The sequence below is a fragment of the Tachypleus tridentatus genome, chromosome 10 (genome assembly GCF_004210375.1).
Source record: "Tachypleus tridentatus isolate NWPU-2018 chromosome 10, ASM421037v1, whole genome shotgun sequence".
In the NCBI taxonomy this organism is placed as follows: Eukaryota; Metazoa; Arthropoda; class Merostomata; order Xiphosura; family Limulidae; genus Tachypleus; species Tachypleus tridentatus.
In genome coordinates, this window is record NC_134834.1 from 25724557 (window position 1) to 25744550 (window position 19994).

The 19994-nt window shown below is 34.6% G+C and overlaps 2 protein-coding genes across 6 annotated transcripts in view; one reads left to right on the forward strand and one right to left on the reverse strand.

Annotated features, from left to right (window-relative positions):
• The window catches only part of LOC143228909 (uncharacterized), a 98561-nt gene extending 94685 nt beyond the window's left edge, over window positions 1–3876 (forward strand). For all 5 annotated transcript variants that reach the window (XM_076460354.1, XM_076460352.1, XM_076460351.1 and 2 more), the window contains one exon: window positions 512–3876. In XM_076460354.1, coding sequence (XP_076316469.1) covers window positions 512–746 — 235 coding nt within the window. In that variant the 3' untranslated portion in view covers window positions 747–3876. The remainder of the gene's footprint in view (window positions 1–511) is intronic.
• The window catches only part of LOC143228911 (uncharacterized), a 30329-nt gene continuing 14207 nt past the window's right edge, over window positions 3873–19994 (reverse strand). Inside the window, exons 3-7 of the mRNA XM_076460357.1 lie at window positions 15536–15669; window positions 15232–15331; window positions 13456–13643; window positions 7793–7912; window positions 3873–5781 (exon numbers count right to left, since the gene is read on the reverse strand). Coding sequence (XP_076316472.1) covers window positions 7800–7912; window positions 13456–13643; window positions 15232–15331; window positions 15536–15669 — 535 coding nt within the window. The 3' untranslated portion in view covers window positions 3873–5781; window positions 7793–7799. The remainder of the gene's footprint in view (window positions 5782–7792; window positions 7913–13455; window positions 13644–15231; window positions 15332–15535; window positions 15670–19994) is intronic.

Consider the following 19994-nt stretch of genomic DNA (forward strand, 5'->3'; position numbering starts at 1 on the left):
CTAATGCAATTGATTACAAATGAGTGTACTGTCTAGTGTTCTTTTTTTCAAAATTTGGATGAAAATATTCATTTTTGGAGTGCATACGTAATTTTTCCAACTTCAGCTTAGCTACTTAATATGATTAATTATGTTTCTTACTTAATACGTATGGTAACATTAAAGTAGCCAGTTTTGTTTTAATGTAAAGTATAAAGTATGGTCTATACCAGGGGTCAGCAACCCTTCAAATAAGAGCAATGTTTTTTTTGTCTAAGATCAAAACACTTTGAAAATCAATATGCCTTAATCTAATTAAAAAAAAAAAAAAGACTCCCCTAGAATGACAATGGTAAATCCTTGACCTTACAATGCTAAAATTAGGGGCTCAATTCTCCTCAGCAAATGCTGAGTTTAAATTGTTAACCCTCATATTGCCTTAAACTTTATGTATATTTTCACTTTAAGTACCATTAGAAAGAGTTGTCTGTATAACAAACATCTGTATACTTTTTTTTTCTTCCGTTTTTAGCGCTTTTCACAAATATGTAAATTGTGTGCACTCCTCAGCAAACTATCGGTGTGACAAGCTTGGAGAGCAGTATGCTGAAGCTTTTATTAAGAACATAAAAATAACAACACAAGGCTTCTGTGATGGATATGATGAAGCACACTTCTGTTCAGCAAGTAACATGAGTTCAACACCAGTCCTCCTTCTTACTTTAAATGTCCTTTGGCTAATCTTACCTTGGAAACAGATATTCTAACTGTCTTATAAGTTGTACATAGCTAAAGTAGTTCAGCAGAAGGTATGAAAAGATAGAAAAAAAGTTATTTGGCTTTCTATCAGTAGGGTGGTTGGGTTATGTAAAGTGGAACTAGATGGTAGTTCTTCATTCAATTCTAGCAAAATTATAATTCCATACGAGTTTTCCATAACTTAAGATTAAATATACTGTCAAAGCTAAACTTGGGGGTTTTGAAGCTGTTAAGTGAACAATCGCCACAAATCAAGTGATTGCAAATAAGTATGGTGCTGAAAAGAATAGCACATAGCTAATAATTTTCTAACAGACTTTCATTACTTAAATTTAAGATCTGTTTTTTTTATTTAAAGGTATTATTGTCAACACATTTTCGACTGTTTAGTTTGTTTTCAAAATGTGCATCTTCATTTAATATCTTTTTTAAAAAGATTTGTTTTGCATAATTGTGTGTTCACAAATAATGTTCATCTAGCAATATCCAAAAGTTTAATGTCATATCTTGTATTTCACATATTCAAGTTGCTTTTACAAAAGTTGTTTTTAACAAAACATCATACTGAAAACATGACATTAGCATCTGTTTATAATGCATAATATGTGTAATGTTTCATTACACTTACATGTAAAGAACAAACATTCTATTTTTCTTTTGTAAAACCTTTTTCATTAAACGGTAAGAGTAATTTTAAAATACTAATAAGATTCCATTTTACTTTATTATCTAAGAGGTATGAAGCATAACATGCTGAAGTATTAGAAGGAATGTTAAGTTTATGTTTTGTTGTGTGAATAGTGAATTATCGCTATTTGCTATTTAATAGCTATTTCGTGAATATTGTATTTTCATGTGAATGTGATACTGAGAGACAATTTGTGTAATTTTGCCCTAAACTATGCAAACTATCGATATTTTTTGAAATGAGAAGAGTGAATTAATTTTAAATGGTAAAAGTTAATTCCAATGGGTTCCCAAAATTCATATCTTCAAAACAATCTTGGAAGAAATGGATTATTGCCAAATTTAATTCATTTCTTTGTAGGCTCTAATTAAGTAATGCATCCTTTCTCTTACTTGAGATATGGTTGCATCGGTGAGGCCCCACGGTGTGACAGCGGTGGTTAGGATGTATTTTTATGTTGAAAAAACAGCATAAGTGAGGCAGCAAGTGTTCAAGACAATCACGTTTCTTCCGAAACACTTGTAAAATATAAATGTTATAGGATCAGAACATATAACATCAACCATATGAGGGTTGTGATGGGTCACATTTTCTCTATTGGGTTTTAGAGTTACTGTCAAATCCTAAATAAAAATGTTGTGATGTCTTTGAATAAAACTCTTCTATTTGTTTTTACCTTCTACGCCTTCGCTAAAAATGAAGCAATTTTAATGAAGTTAAATCCTGGATGAGTAAATATTCTTTATGTTGAAAATTAAATGTTTTTAATTATGAAAATTATCACTTTTATGTACATAATCAATTCTAAACTACACTTTTTTCTACATTTTAAATTAAAAGTTGAAACTAACAGTTCTGTTCAGATAGAGCTATGTTTAAAATTTTCTTTTGGGTTTTGTCAAATGTGTACGTTTTTATACATAATTGTGAACATTTTTTCTGATTCCATAACACGTTATTCATTGTATGTATATTTGACTGAATATTGAATAATACATTTAATTTACGTCTTACATTGAAATATTAACGCTACTACTTATTGTTAATGTTAGGCCTTTCGCTGTGTTTTGCATATCAAACGTGTTTTTGATAGGACAGAGGTACCTTCTGAACTAAGAAAAGCTGATAAAACAAAGTGTCCAAAATCGAAGTTAAGGTTTTTAATTACCTTAAAACTATCCCCTAGAATAGTATGTAATTAATTTAATTGTATTTGTATCCGGGTACTGCTACTTTGCTTATTGCAGAAGATTTACTGGCACAATAATCAGTGATGACGAGAAAGCCCACTTGTAGAGAAAAAATATATATGTAAAAACGGCTGGTTTGGGTTGAGAAAATTTTTATGTAGAGGAGCGAACAACGTTTCGACTACTTCGGTCATCGTCACATGAAAAAATTCTCAACCCAAACCAGCCGTTTTTACATACATTTTTACTGACACAATTTTTTCTTCAGTAAGTTTGATTCTGTATTAACTTTTCTTCGTGCGTTTTTTTGACATTTGTTTGTGTATAAAGTTTAAATTGTCAAATTTACAACTTTCATTCTAATTTTACCTCTAGTTTTACAATATTTTATTGACGGCACTGAACCCTTTTGCCGATTTATTTTTGGGAGAACAGATTATATATATATATATAAGGTTCTATTTAGTGCAAAACACTTACGTGGGGGGCTATATTGTAGAAAATACCTTCTCATAATATTGGGAAGTAAAACTACCAGTAAGTTAATTTCAAACATCTTTATCTTAAAAAAGAAAAAAGTAAAGACTAGTTTCGGCTATAAGTCTCCAGCAGATGTCAATTTAAATGACAGTGCACTAATGTTAGGCCTGTACTACGATTTGTGTGTCTTATGAATTAAGGGAGCAATTTGTTTAAGATTAGAGCCGGCAGATGTCGCTGGAAGAATTATTTGCTTCCCTACTCTCTTACACATAACGTACGAGCTTATTGTTTCTAATCATAGATACAGGAAGAAAATGCGGTATAAAGTGGCATATCTGTTAGAACGCAATACAACCGTCACATAAACTTAGATCGATGTCTTAAATTATACATTGTGTTTTATATATTTATATATATTTTACTTTCTTTTTAAACTTCGTAGGACATGGATGAATACGGTCAATAGCCTAGCTAATTCTTTATTTTGTTTTTCTTAATTATGCTCTTCAACTGGGAACAATTGAAATGTCTATTATCGATATATATATTTGTTTTGTATATACATGTAATGAAATGATGACCAAATTAATTCTGCTAATCGCAATTTATGTGGGAATTAGTCTTATTAACAATGTTAAACAGAGCAGCAATACTTTATGTATGTGCAGTTGTATACTGTTTGGTAGTGTTTGTTAACGAAAAAAGTTAATGTAAAAAGAAACAATAGTTTTATTCTTAATCCAATGTAAATGGTAGAATAAAGACGAATGATATTTTTGTTGCTTTTCATAATTTTATTTTGATAATTTGATTTTTTTAATCCAGTTTACATTACACAATTTACTCGTTACAATTTCTGACATTCTTGTAAGGTAACACAACTCCACTGGAAGCAACTTTGATTACGAAACTTAAGCAGTAAGCCTCATTACAAAGATAACGCTGAACATTGAAATACAAGGCTTAATTTACATATGATTCTAGCAGTATATAGACCTGAACTATGAACATTATCCTTTGTTCTCAAATTGAACAACCCACTAAGCCTAACGCTTAGGGTGCTGGATTCGCAATAAGCTGTTTCAAAACCCATCAACGAGTAAGTTTGTCCCTTTTGATCCGCGAGGGTAGTATAAGTTAACAATCAATACCAGCATTCTTTGATTAAAAGTAACATAAAGGTTGATAGTAGGCGATATTGGTTAAATGTCTTCTCAAAATTAGAAACTGCTAGTGTAGGTAGTCTTCGAATAGCTTTGCACGAAATTAAATAAACTGGAAGTACTTTTAACAATATAAAAATGGAAGATAAGTCTTATAACATTTGAGATATTACATTCAATACATGAAGAGTTTTATTAGATTAGGAAAATGACCCTAATGATAGCAATAACTAATTTGCATAAGATACTGCATGCTGATAAAGCATACGCTCAGAAGTTCCGCCAATTCAGCAATTAACAAAACACTGACGTAAACTTCGTTTATAATCAGCCAAAAAAAACCATTTAATATACGTAAATATACTCACTAACTTCATAAAACTAACAAGAATGATTTTGCAAAATTTATTGGTTCTTGTAGAAGTTTCCAAATAACAAATAATTATAAAAAAAAAAATGTATAGAGCTTTAAATGATTTGCAAATTCCGAGGTTAATAAAAAGCAACTATGGATATCAAGGAAAGTAACTGAAACGTGGTTTATTAATTGCCGCCAGCGAACAATTGAAATTGTGCCAAAGAGAACTTTGAAACTGAGGCAATCCTAGGTTTAGGTTTAGCCATTATAAAAAAAAATAAGAAGATAGAATGATCTCCAACATGTTACTTTTTTAAACGAACGCTTATGTATTTGCTTTATTAATCTTTTTTTCATAATGACAGCCTCTGACACTTTCGATATAAAACTTAAAAAATAAATTGCCTCTTACAGTATTTTGCATAGGGATAACAAACGTAAAAAAAATCATACTTTTAGTATTAAAAGAAATAATTCTCGATACTCTAAGAATTTGTTTGGTTCAAATGTTGAAACTGGTATTTATTATACTGGATTATTTGGTATAGGAGACAAATTACACGTTTAGTTTAATCATTAACACACGTTTGGAAAGAACAACTATCGTAACAGACACTATATGACTACAACACCAAGAAATACAAAATGTAGTCTTTATCTATCAGTTCATTAAGTCTAGATTAAATGAGTAGCCTGTAAATGCCAAAGACGATGAAAATTTGGTTTTTCAGTAAAAAAAACCAAAAAACTGAATTAATTCTGGATGTTACTTAACAAAGATAAACTAACAAAATTCACACTCCGCCTTTTACGATTTGTAATTTAATCTGTTTGGCCGTTGTCATCTTTAATATTTTTAGTTTCAAATGTAAATATTTTATAAATATGTATTAAAATCTACTAAATGAAGATGTTCTTTAAAAAGCTCAGGCTACGTAGGCAGTTTTCAGACAAAATATACAACTGAGTAATGACACAGCCATTAAGAGAATCTGCGGTGAAATAGAGGTTACACCGCAAGTGTCCATGTCGAAGTCCTTACAAGTCGCCTCCATGCTTTTTACCGATTTTCCCAGTGCCTTCTTCAATAGATTAGCGTCTGGATTCTTGCATTCTTTCTCCAAGATGTCATCAACACAGTTCTCCAGCTTTTTCATTGTGCTAAAGAAATCGAAAAACAAAAAGGAAGAAGAGCTTTGTCAGAAGATGAATCAGTACAAATGAAACTTAAGCACAAGTGATAGATCAGTGATAATAACTGTAAAATGTAAGATGAATCAGTACAAATGAAACTTAAGCACAAGTGATAGATCAGTGATAATAACTGTAAAATGTAAGATGAATCAGTACAAATGAAACTTAAGCACAAGTGATAGATCAGTGATAATAACTGTAAAATGTAAGATGAATCAGTACAAATGAAACTTAAGCTTGCACAAGTGATAGATCAGTGATAATAACTGTAAAATGTAAGATGAATCAGTACAAATGAAACTTAAGCTTGCACAAGTGATAGATCAGTGATAATAACTGTAAAATGTAAGATGAATCAGTACAAATGAAACTTAAGCACAAGTGATAGATCAGTGATAATAACTGTAAAATGTAAGATGAATCAGTACAAATGAAACTTAAGCACAAGTGATAGATCAGTGATAATAACTGTAAAATGTAAGATGAATCAGTACAAATGAAACTTAAGCACAAGTGATAGATCAGTGATAATAACTGTAAAATGTAAGATGAATCAGTACAAATGAAACTTAAGCACAAGTGATAGATCAGTGATAATAACTGTAAAATGTAAGATGAATCAGTACAAATGAAACTTAAGCTTGCACAAGTGATAGATCAGTGATAATAACTGTAAAATGTAAGATGAATCAGTACAAATGAAACTTAAGCTTGCACAAGTGATAGATCAGTGATAATAACTGTAAAATGTAAGATGAATCAGTACAAATGAAACTTAAGCACAAGTGATAGATCAGTGATAATAACTGTAAAATGTAAGATGAATCAGTACAAATGAAACTTAAGCACAAGTGATAGATCAGTGATAATAACTGTAAAATGTAAGATGAATCAGTACAAATGAAACTTAAGCACAAGTGATAGATCAGTGATAATAACTGTAAAATGTAAGATGAATCAGTACAAATGAAACTTAAGCACAAGTGATAGATCAGTGATAATAACTGTAAAATGTAAGATGAATCAGTACAAATGAAACTTAAGCACAAGTGATAGATCAGTGATAATAACTGTAAAATGTAAGATGAATCAGTACAAATGAAACTTAAGCTTGCACAAGTGATAGATCAGTGATAATAACTGTAAAATGTAAAAGTCGAAACGTTAAGAGTTTGTGTAACATAAGATACTCGCACTCGGCTATGAGGTTCAAAGGCCTTCCTCGTAATTCAATCGGTCCAATGTAGCAGTAAAACTTTTTCCAGGCCCCGGCATGGCCAGGTGGGTTAAGGCGTTCGACTCGTAATTCGAGGATCGCGGGTTCGAATCCTCGTCGAACCAAACATGCTCGCTCTATCAGCCGTGGGGGCCGTTATAATGTGACGGTTAATCCCACTATTAGTTGGTAAAAGAGTAGCCCAAGAGTTGGCGGTGGGTAGTGATGACTAGCTGCCTTCCCTCTAGTCTTACACTGCTAAGTTAGTGACGGCTAGCGCAGATAGCTCTCGTGTAGCTTTGTGCGAAATTCCAAAACAAACAAGTTCTTCCATTATCAGAAATAACTTGTAAAGCTACCCCAATGCGAGTTCGTACTCGTAAGGAAAAAAATAGAACACTCACTCCCAGGTTGTGGCCATGTTTCTTCCCGGTAGTTTATGGGTGGGAGTATTATCAAAGTTTCAAAGTGTCACCCACGGGATCCCAAGATCGACCAGGAGCACAAAATTCGATGCTATATTCGAGCTCAGCGACTTTAAAAACTTACTCCTTTACCCTTGTTGTATTTGGATGGCCTTCATGACGTGTTTTAGTTCCATTTATTAGGGGGCTATGCCATATAAATTAGGATACACTCCAAGTCTCTCTGCCCAGTTTGGTCCTATATGTTTTAAACTGTGGGAGAAGTTCAGGGAAAAACAAACAAAATTAACAACACGAATTAATATAGGATTAAGAACTTCGAAGTACTGCTACTCACCAACAAATCATACGTTGTTTTCAATACTGGATGTTTCCTTCTCTGACGATTTAATTGAGTCGTAAGATTCTTCGGAGCATTTACTTACGTCTTTGCTAACTTTGGCTAAGCATATCAAATCTACATAGTAAACAATAACAAAAATTAGTCAATAAACTTCCCATATCGTAGACTTCACAAATGTTCAACAGGAAAAACTTCTCTTGGTATTCTTTCAGTTTAACATATGACCACTAAACATATTGTTTTGTATAATTTTAGACCAACTTTACTATTAACAGTATTTGCTCATTTTCAGCGATTACTGACCGAACAGCGTTGCTGCTGATTGGAGGTCCAAAGTTTGAGCTACGACTGACTGCTGATGCTCTCATCTATGCGAGTTGTTATTCCGTGTTTAGGTCTTATATATCTGGAAGGGCGTATTTGTTTGAACAGTGTTTTTCTTATAGAAAAGCCACATCGGGCTAACTGCTATGTCCGCCGAGGAGAATCGAACCCCTGACTTTAGCATTGTAAATCTGTAGACTTACAGCTGTACCAGTAGGGGACATCTCGAAGGGTCAGGTACAAATGACCTTTTCCTTCCCTTGGTAGCTTTTTCTCGTTAATACTACATGAAGGTACCCTGCATTTATCCTGACCTCTCAAAGGGCAATTTTCATGTAGGTAATTACATTTATATGCTTGTTAATAAATATATTGCAATACGAAATAAAGTGCAACAGGTTGCGATTAGTTCCTTATGTACTTTTTCACAAACATAAATTTTACACTAATCGAGAGCGTTTACAGGAATACCCTTTTAATACTGTCATATCAGTTTAAAGTTAACCTTAACCTGTTCAGTGCTGTAGACTAGATAACCCCTCCAAGCCGATCGGTAACAAAGTGCCACGGACGAGTTAATTCGTTCTCAATAATACCTAACTTCAACGCTAGATGTCAGCACCATATATGCATTTGACCTACTTACAAACTGTTTCACTTTCGATCCAAAATGGCGTCACAAAAAGTTACAAAATGAAGAAGCCTTAGAGTTGTATTGTAGCAGCTGAAATACTTGGCAGTCAACAGGTTAACCTAGCATTAGGTGGCGTTAATTTGTTTGAATTTTGCGCAAAGTTACATGAGGGTTATCTGCATTAGTCGTCCCTATTTTGGCGGTATAAGACTAAAGGGAAGACGGCTAGTTATCACCGCCTACCGCCAACTCTTAGACCACCTCTTTTTACCAACGAAGAGTGGGATTGAAGGTCAATTATAACGTTCCCATGGGTGAAAGGGCGACTATGTTTGGTGCGACAGGGATTCGAACCCACGATCCTCAGATTACGAGATGAGCGTCCTAACCACTAGGCCGTCATTCTTAAAATATATTAAATCATGAGAGTTACTTAAGACGACCTTTATATATGTCGTGGCGGTGTAATTTTTGTCATTTTTGTGCCAAGTTTTCGCGAAATAATTTAGCGAATTATGCACGAGTCTATCGGTACTAGTTTATATATATTTGCATAAATGTGCATAAATATTGATTAAGTGTATCTAGCTGCTTTGTGTGCAGTAGTCAGTAATGAAGTTAATATTGTTTACAGTTTACTGGTGTGTTTTGGTGCTGTGTGTTTCCAAGTTGGGCATACGTATCCAGTTACTGGACGTTCGCATGTTTTGTGTATTTTAATTATGTTGTTACCTGAAATCCCGCTCTTTCTGATTTCTGGTATTATTCGTACGTTGATGTACGTTGGTTAGAATATTACTTGTGTGTTTGATCCACGTTAATTTAGAACCTTATGTTATTTCTAGGAATTTCACTGGAAAGTTGGAGAAGTTGTCTATTCATATATAGTTATGTGGGTTTTTGTAGTCATTTCGGGATAGACGCGGCATAGCCAAGTCTGTTAAGGTGTTCGACTCCCGGTCGCACCAAACATGCTCACAGTTTCAACGGTTATAATGTGACGGTCAATCTCACTGTTCGTTGGTAAAAGAGTAGCCCAAGAGTTGGCGGTGGGTAGTGGTGATGACTGGCTGCTTTTCCTCTAGTCTTACACTGCTAAATTAGGGATGGCTAGCACAGATAGCCCTCGAGTAGGTTTGCGCGAAATTCGAAAAACAAACGAACCTTTCGGGTTTTCAAATTCTGTTTCAAAGCCGCGTGCACGTTTTCCCAATGCGCCAACAGATTTTTTTTTTCGCCCACAGCTTTCTACCTCTTTCAGCCATGATACCGATAAATATGTCAGATTTGAAAGTTAGAGGCAATTTGGAACCGGATTCCATGAGTCAATATTTAATTAATTTCCGATTTTATTATTAACAAAATGACGTTGTATCAAACACGCTCATCACGTGCAGCCCATTAACTGATTTATATGCTGTGTCCGTTTCCGCCTTTTATTATTTTACGGTCATGATTTATTCTCTAAGCGTTACCAGAAAGTTTATCAATATTCATTTTCAACAGTAGTGATAACTGTCCAATTAGCAGGAGTTACCTATACGAGGGGAGACCCCTATCTTTAGTAATAACAACGAGCTTGACGGCGCCAAATATTACTTATTACTCTTGTCATGTTGACTTAATTTGACCAAACATGTTTTCATGCCCGAGAGACGAGAACTACCAGTTTTTTTGTTCATGCTATTTGACAGCATGATGGTGAACAGCTAAAGTAACTAACTAAAGTCTCTCTGTAAACAGTCACGAATATTAATCTCCGGCGCTGTGAAGCGTGCGTAAAAACACTGCTCTGGCGTATTACGCTCTAAACCTCTTGAAGGAATTTGTCACGTACGTAAAGTAATTAGTTTTACACCTTGTGTGTGTGTGTGTTATTCTGAAACAAAGTCACCATTAAACTCGATATTTATATGATAAAACTGAAACAGTAATATAGAACAACAATAAACAATATGTACTTGCCAACTAAATAACTAATCAAAGTAAAACTACTGGGTCCGTTGAAACTTAAGTTTTATAACAAACAATGAAATTCTCGATTTCCAGCGAAAATGTACACCACTGACATCTAGTAAATTGCACTTGAAGTTGGGATATTTTAAGGAAATAAACCAGAAGGGCAAGTTCAAATCCCACCCGATTTGACTTTACAGTTCTTCTGCGAGTGAACTTTAGAAGGAGCGATATGCACTTCTTAAATGGTTTAGCCACGATTTAAAGTCGTTAACCTCAGATGTTTATTTCTTCTTTTATTGTGACCAATTTCACTCTTTAACCCTTACATAAGTTTATTATTTATATATCACAGACACTAATTCCATTGTATAGTTATATAATACCAAGAATAACAAGAATCTCTATAAAGAATGAAAATTAAATCGATAAATAATTATTCAGTATCCATAATAGAAAATCATTTTTGTCCCGAAGACTCATTTATTTACTTACAGGTTAGAAAAGTTTAGCATCGGCCAAAGCACGGGCTCTCCTCCTTCCAGTTATAGAATCCCGTCTCAGCACGTTATCAATATGCACTCTAGATATCGTAAACACTCATTCAAAATGTTTTTGTTAAACTAAATTACACCTAATTTAAAATGTATGCTAATTGTATTCGGTCAGGAGTGATTAGTTCATCGCTGAATACGATTTATACTAACAGTCTGTGGCCGATATAATTAATGATGGAAGTAAATCCCAACATTCGATTAAAAACCTAATACCATAGGCAAGGAAAACCAGAGTCTGGTCACCCTCCCTTTGATCAATAGTTCAACGTTAGAGATAGCTAAGACTAAACCTGTACGGGTATCTGACTGGTTTTAGTGCATGTATCAGATAAGGTACCATTTACGCATGTATCAGATAAGGTACCATTCATGTTGAGAATGTCATGTACAAGAATAAGTATACTCTTCGCTTCTTATGCACAGGGATGGATACAGAGAGGGGATGCATCCCCCCACTGGCCATACCAAAATTGTGTAGGTTAATGGGAAATCTCAAATATAAAGTACTGATCATCTCAATTAGAATATTTTTGATTACGTAGACCACTGAGTGGGATTTCCCCAGAAACAAGGATCTACTGTCTCACCATTACTATATTGACCTCAGACCTAGTGACTTTATAGTATTGGCTAGATCAACCCACTAGGCTGACACTTACTTCCTCTCAGAAATGTTTTGGAATAAATGAGAGTACATGGTCATATGTACTGCGGCGTTAAAGAGTTCATGTTAATATGTTGTGTACATGATTCGATACACTGCTATAGGCCTAAGAGCTTTATGTTTACTTGTAACATGTTATTTAGGAATATATGAAAGTTCATTGTCACATGCACTATGTTGTGTGATTCAGTATAGTGCTGTACGATTACTTGTAACTTGATATTTTAGAATAAAATCAATAAATGAGGGTTCATAGTCATATATGTTTCTTTTCTTTGTTTCTAAATTAATTCCATGAAATTTATGTTGCAGTAACAAGGAAAAGTTTACTTGTGGTCGGGTTTAAGTCACTGTTACTTAGTCGATCATACCCCCCACCAAAAAATCCTGTATCCACCCCTGCTTACGCACTCAAAAACATCCGTCATCGTGTTGACTTTGATCATTACATGACGCATACATTGTATCATTCAGCTTACAGGATATATAAACTGACATTAAAATGCATTTTTTTTTTTCCTATCGCACGTGCAAGTGAGAGAGAGACAATACTGGTCATGTGCATCACGATTTTCGTAACGAAGGTTCATGATCGATGAACCTTCATCTGACAACGAGTGATGAAATTCTCCTTAGAAAGGCAGGTATACTCACCTCTGTCAGGCTTTGGCATCACGGTCGATAAGGCTTTACGCAACTTTCAACTTCAACGAAATCCAAAAAAAAAAAAAAAAAATAGTGAAACTCGTTAACGCCCCCACCTCCCCCATGCCCACAAAGACTGTTCAATCTATTTAAAATTCTATATAAAGAACCGGTTCAAGTGAGTTCCAATACCCAATAAAGACCAAATATTGCCAGTACGTAACAATTTTGATAAAGTCAATCATATAACAAAGAAAGAAACTGATAAAGAGAGCATGGGGAACAAGCTGACAAATTACCAGTAAGTTAGTGTCTGGTGGTTCGGGCGCTCGACTTGTAATCTGTGAATTGTGGGTTCACCGAACATACTCGCCCTTTCAATCGTCGAGACTTTATGATGTGACGGCCAATCCCCCTATTCGTTGATAAAGACTAATCCAAGAGGTAGCCAGCTGTCTTTTCTTCTAGTGTATAACCTCAAAGTCAGAGACGGCTATCACAGATATCTCTCGAGTAGCTTTCCACGAAATTCAAACAAATTCATCAAATTCTGGTATTTTCATTATTCTACTTATAAAAGCAGATGTACGATGGACGTACATCTGGACGATGTACTTACCTCCTTAAACCCATCAACATAAATTATGGTTCTGAACTTGTTTTGCCATCACATATAGTAAACAAAAGTGAGACCATTATATAAAGTTCGGTTTTACCTCTACTACATTATTAATAAAGCTAGAAAACTATTACATTTAAATGAGCGCAGACGTTTTGAAAACTTTAAACTGTACAGTAAAGACACTAACTCATGTATGCGTAAGTTAGCTACTGAAACCATTTAGACATTTGACACAAATTGAAATTATTATATCACCTTCAGTTGAGGGAGCATCCCCCATCAACTGGCGACTGTCTTTTTCATCTCTTATCTGGCTAAGTCTTGGACATTCCCAAACTAACTCTCCAACTTTGTCAAAAACAAAAACGTCTAGCAGTTGTTGAGTTTCTTCAAGGCAATCCTGCAACCTCAATGAAACGCAGTTTCTGTAGTTTACGTATTTCCTGTCAACGGAGAAATAATTCATTGTTACTAAGGTTAGAGATAACGTTACATTATGATAAACTATGTGATTTACTGTCGAATAAAATTTACTAACACGAAAGCCAGAGTAGATGGAAAGTTACATATCACACACACACACTGAAACAAAAATATATGCTCTGCGCCAGATATAAAAGGACCTAACTTTAAGATACTATCTCTCAGCTATGTCAAATAATAAACTTGAAAGCATTTTTGTATGATCTATTTACATTCTTTGTAACAGAAGTTTATAAAAGCTGTGTATATGGTAGCTTACAGAGTACATCTATTCGTCATATAGATTTCTTTTATTTGTTCGTTGTTGGATAATACGCCCTCTGGATTATTTGTGACCGCTCAATAAGAATGATACTTTGTTGGGAATTCTTAAATTTTCAGCGCTTAAGATGGCGAATTATTGAAGCTTTTTAAAAGTGATAAAAATCGGCAAACAAGTAATAAATAAAGAAAAACCTGAAGACAAGCGCGAATTTTTATACTTGTAACTATTTGTTCATGAAACTGCTTTGTAATCCTCGAATTTAAATAAATAACTGATGTAAAGAAACATACAATAAATTATACCTCCAACACATTTCTAACAATATCCGTTATGTTTGTTTGTTGGATTAGTGCAAACCTAAATGAGGTTTATCTGAACTAGCCGTCCCTAGTTTTGAAGCAATAGGCTATATACGGAGGAAAGACATTGGTCAACATCACCTACTGCTAATTATTACGATATTTTAGACCGAATATAGGGGCTGACCGCCAGTCTTATAACATTCCCAAGGCTTCAAAGTGCGAAACGCTTTTTTTTGTATAGTAACGGGACGTAAACCATGAATCCTTAGCGTTACAGTCTGATAGATTAATCACTCGCCCACACTCGATCGTTAAATATACATCATAGAAAAACAAGTGTTCAAATCAATATAAGGTTAGAAAACTTGTGTTAAAACGATGATTTATATATATATATGTCTATTTATAGAAAATATGGTGGTTGAGAAAAATGCTCAACCAGAAATATTTCCATTGTAATATACTATGAGTTTGTATCAAACAGGCAATTTTCCCTTGAAATAAAATGCAAATTTAAAGGTTATTTCTTTTAAACAAGTAGTATTATGCTTGTCGATAATATATAGTTTATTAACGTTAGTTTTCACCAATAGCTTTTCAATGTTAATCTTCCATCAACTGTTTTAATGTAATTATCATTACGGCAAGTCTGGGCTCTTAAAAAGCCAAAATTTGGATTTCGATATTCATAATGGATAAAGCATATGTAACTTATAATGCTAAAATCATCTTGTGTACAACACAAATAGCGTAATGTGTAGCTTTGTGTTTAACAGCAGATAAAACAAAGATAGATTAGTATTAGTTTTCTAACACAAATAGCTCAATGTGTAGCTTTATGTTTAACTACAAAGAAACTACAGAGATTAACATTGGTTTTATTCAAAAGTAGTTTTAACGATATATTGTCATTGGTTATTCATCACTAGTTCGAGTGTTGTTGTTGTTTTTTATCTTAATTTCTATTTCTACCATACTTACCCACAGGTTTCTCTTGACAATGTTTGTTCGTTGAATAGACCTGAATCAACTAAGCAGCTTGAAAATTGTGCTTCCTGGAAGCATTGGTTCGTGGCCCATTCTAAACATGAATTCAAAATGTTCGGCTATTGTATAGTATACACACATATATAATTATGGTTTGAAAACTGAGTCTGTAAAACACTAGTGACTTATGTATACGAATTTCACTTGAAAATAATTGCATGGTTAGCAAATAATAACAATTGGAAAAGGTTAAAAGAAAAACATTAAAAATTCTAGGGCTAGATTTACGGGAACTTACCTTCACTTTCATGACATTTATCTTCCACATATTTTTTTGCCTTCATCAAAATATTTCGGGTTTCCTCGTTTATTTTCTTGGTTGTGCAGTTTGAAAGTTCTTTAATCAGACATGCCATGTTTTCACGTAAGCTCCTATACAGTTAAATGCATGAAATATAAAAAAAACAACACAAGTTACTCAGATTTTCCAATTATTGTTACCGATGTTCTAACAAAGTTAAGATTACAATATCAAACAGTGATTAAAAACTGCTTCTCAAATAATGAAATCGTGATGCCTTATTGTAACCATAAAAAGAATTTAGTTAATTAGAAAATGTTCACAAATTTACCATTATTCTTTCTTATCGTAATTATGGTATTGACTTTCCACCCCACCCTCCCGCTAGTACAGCGGTATGTCTACGAATTTGCAACGCTAAAATCAGGGGTTCGATTCCCCTCGCTGGGCTCAGCAAATAGCCCGATGTGGCTTTGCTATAAGAAAAAACACACACACTCCAAAACTGGCATATCATTGCGTTTTGAAAGCTTTGTGTAAGTCAACGTTATTTACTATTAAGCATTTGTCAATTACAACAGTTAAAATATTGGTATACTGTCAGTTAGGATCTCGAAACTGTAATAAATCTATAATCTAAAAAGAGGAGAGGATAAGAAACAGAAGGAAGTGATATTTTTTACTAAACATTTCCAAATTGAAGTATATTAATTTACTTGATAAAATAAAGTAAGTTTGTTTTCCTGTGGTTTTTTTTCATTGAAAAAATTATATTTCTATGCAAGCAAATGTGAATTTTTCACTTTGTACTGGTCTAAGTTCTACGTATCTTGTAAGCAGGATTTAGACCTAGAACTGTTAGCGCTGTAAGCGAGTGCTCTACCAACTGATCTAAAGGGTTAACTCAATAGCAGTTGATAATAAGGTATTATTTAACCTGTTGACTGCTAAGCATTTCAGCTGCTACAATACAACTCTAATGTTTTTTCATTTTGTAACTTTCTCGTGACGCCATTTTGGATCGAAAGTGAAACAATTTGTAAGTAGGTCAAATGCATGTATGGTGTTGAAATCTAGCGTTGAAGTTAGGTATCATTGAGAACGAATTAGCTCGTCCGTGACACTGTGTTACCAATCGGCTTGGACGAGTTATCTCGTCTACGACAATGAACAGGTTAAAAACAGAAACTATTACCTTATTGTCCTTTCAGAAAGAAGATCCGTCTTAAGACCTTATCTCAGGGTCAAAGGGCAACCATTAGTTGGGCATCAATATTTCTATGGTAATCAAGTTCTTGCATTTCTGGCATATAGAATAGGACCTCTTGTGAAGCTTTCAAATATCTGTTTGTGAGATAGATTTATTTCTGTACAACGCTTTGTCTTTAGCACTTAGACATGACCACGTGCGATAACGTATCGCTGTTAGAGACGATACGTTGTAAAGAAATAAGCAGTTAGCGTATCAGGACTGTTAATCTAAAACTCCACTTCGCTTCCCGTCGTCTAAAATCTCGTTTCGCACTTTGCGGACTTGGATGCGCTAAAATAATGACGTCTAAACCCCACAATTCGGTCTATCAATTCAAAATTAGAGACGTCTTATTTGGCTTTGTACGAAATTCTAAAATGATTTCATTCAGATATAACAGTTTATTTACACTAAAACAAATTAGCTCTTCTCAAATTGGTAAAAGAGAAACGAAACTCTAGATCTGTTATTTACTACAACAAAATACTATGAAGTATTTCAAATTCACAGAGCGTCCCTATTATAGATTTTGGTTTCAATTTCGCGCAACGCTACACGAGGGCTATCTGCGCTAGCCGTCCCTAATTTAGCAGTATAAAACTAGAAGGAAGGCAGCTAGTCATCAGCACCCATCGCCAACTTTTAGGCTACTCTTTTACCAACGAATAGTGGGATTGTCAAACATTATGACGCCCCAACGGCTGAAAGGACGAGCATGTTTAGTACGACGGGTATTCGAACCCGCAACCCTGAGATTACGAATCGAACGCCTTAACCCACCTGGCTATGCCGGGCCGCCCCTATTATGGACGTTTCTCCTTTTGCATATCACGTACCCTACAGTTTTCGCAACGCTCCTAAGGCGTTACACAAAGTATAAGTCGCCTGCATAAACAAAGCGTAAAGAATGTGCAAACACATCTACTTGTACTAATATTTTCTGTAATTACATGTATACTGGTTGATTTGCGGAGGGCCTGGTATGGCCAAGCGCGTAAGGCGTGCGACTCGTAATTCAAGGGTCGGGGGTTCGCGCCCGCGTCGCGCCAAACATTCTCGCCTTCCCAGCTGTGGGGGCGTTATAATGTGACGGTCAATCCCAAAAGAGTAGCCCAAGAGTTGGCGGTGGGTGGTGATGACTAGCTGCCTTCCCTCTAGTCTTACACTGCTAAATTAGGGACGGCTAGCACAGATAGCCCTCGAGTAGCTTTGTGCGAAATTCCAAAACAAACAAACAATGATTTGCGGAACTTCGAGCTAAAATGACGTTGTACTTTTCTATCGACAAATAGCTGGCACACACTGTGGTGAATTTTTATTCTAAAACAAATAAGAGACAAAGAATGATTCTAGTCTCTATCTTGTTAGGCGACCCCTATCGATGTAACGAAGAAAAAAGCGAGTACCTGGAAAGAAGTCTGTTTAATATAATGACTAAAGACAACGATTTTGGATGTTCAAGGGCCGTTAAAAACCCAAGTATTTGCAAAAATATTTATTCGTCACTGTTTTTGATTGCCCAGTTACTTTCATTAGTATCAAGACAAAACTTCCTCACAAAATTGTAGACCAGCGTCATTTATTTAAGTTTCAATCCTTTTAGCGGCGAGTTATTTTATTATATTTTTTGCGCATGTGCGAATGTGTTTGTACAGAGATAAAGTATGTAAAGTTTATTCACTTTCTTTGACCACATAGAGTAGCTCAGGCGCCACAAGATGTTAAATTAGAGCTTTATAAGGCCCATGACAGTTGACTTGATAAACTGGTCTAATTTGTGGTCTTACACGCGCTCACATAAAGCCAAAATATCTTGTATGTCTGGCGCAGGAAAGAAAACTAGAGGTCTTCTGGTTGAAAGCTATGTTGGAGAGCGCTTAGCCACTAATCGTAGCTTATTTATGTAACAAGAACAGAATATCCACTTTTTTTTTTTTATGGAACTTTGCACTTGGCATCCTTAATTGAGTCTCGTGACAAGTGCGTTGATGGTAAAGGATGAATTTTTCTGTGGCGTACTTGTGACAGAAATAGCTCGAGACCGATGCCAAATGAGTGCGTTTACGTAAGAATATACCAGATGGTAAAAAAGTTGCGAGTCATGTTTAGTTTCGTATTTATATATAATATGGACATAGCGAGTAAGATATCCGAAACGTTTGCCTATCAGACGTAAACTAGATAAATTAATCTGTTGCAAAAAAATCGGTTTTAATAGAGCATATTATGTTGTTCAAATCACGTGCATAAAAGATATATTTATTTCCCCGAAAGGGGACCAAAGGCCGACTGGAAGGACCACCTGTTTTAACTACGTACATTACAGCAGTGTGTCGTCTGCCAGTCAGTAGACACTAAAATGGCGTCGCATAAGGGATGCTTAACGTTGCAGTTTGTTCTGTCGTAACGACAATAAAACGTGCACACGCCATGAATCACAAGAAGAAATATGCACTCTGTCGGCTACAACACATCATGGCATATAAATACCAAAAGTAAGAAATAAACATTTGTTAATCTTAATTTTAGTTTTATATACTTTTGAAAAAGAATATTTTCAGGGGACATTTAATCTATCGTTATTCGTGCATTGCTATACAGCCAACAATATAAAAAAACAAAAGATGCAGAACAAAGCAATATACTCTCACTATAAATAGTTCATAATCTGTTTAAGTAACGCAAAATGGATAAAATGGATTAATCTCGCTTATTTGATTAAGAAATCATCTAGGCCCGTTAAAATGAGAAATTAAGGCGAATAAGGGCGTTTTCTTATAGCAAAACCACATCGCGCTATTTGCTTAGTCCATCGAGGGGAATCGAACCCCTGAAGAAATTAAAGGAAATACGTTTTTACTCATAGCTCCATCAACAATGTTTTAAATAAAACAGACAATTCAAAATACTTTTAAAGCTTGACACCACAGTGCCTCAGCACTAAAAGATACATAAATTGAGGACTGGTGTTAAAATGAATTCTAAATGGTACTAGCCATATTAACTTCAAGCGTGTTCGTATTTGTTTTATTTTGAAATTTCGCCAAAAATACATGAGGGCTATCTGAGCTAGCCATCCCTATTTTAGCAGCTAGACATTACCACCCAGCGCCAACTTTTGAGCTACTCTTTTACCAACAAATAATGGGATTGCTCGCACTTATAACGCTCGTACCAACTGGCCATGCGAGGCCACTTATCAAG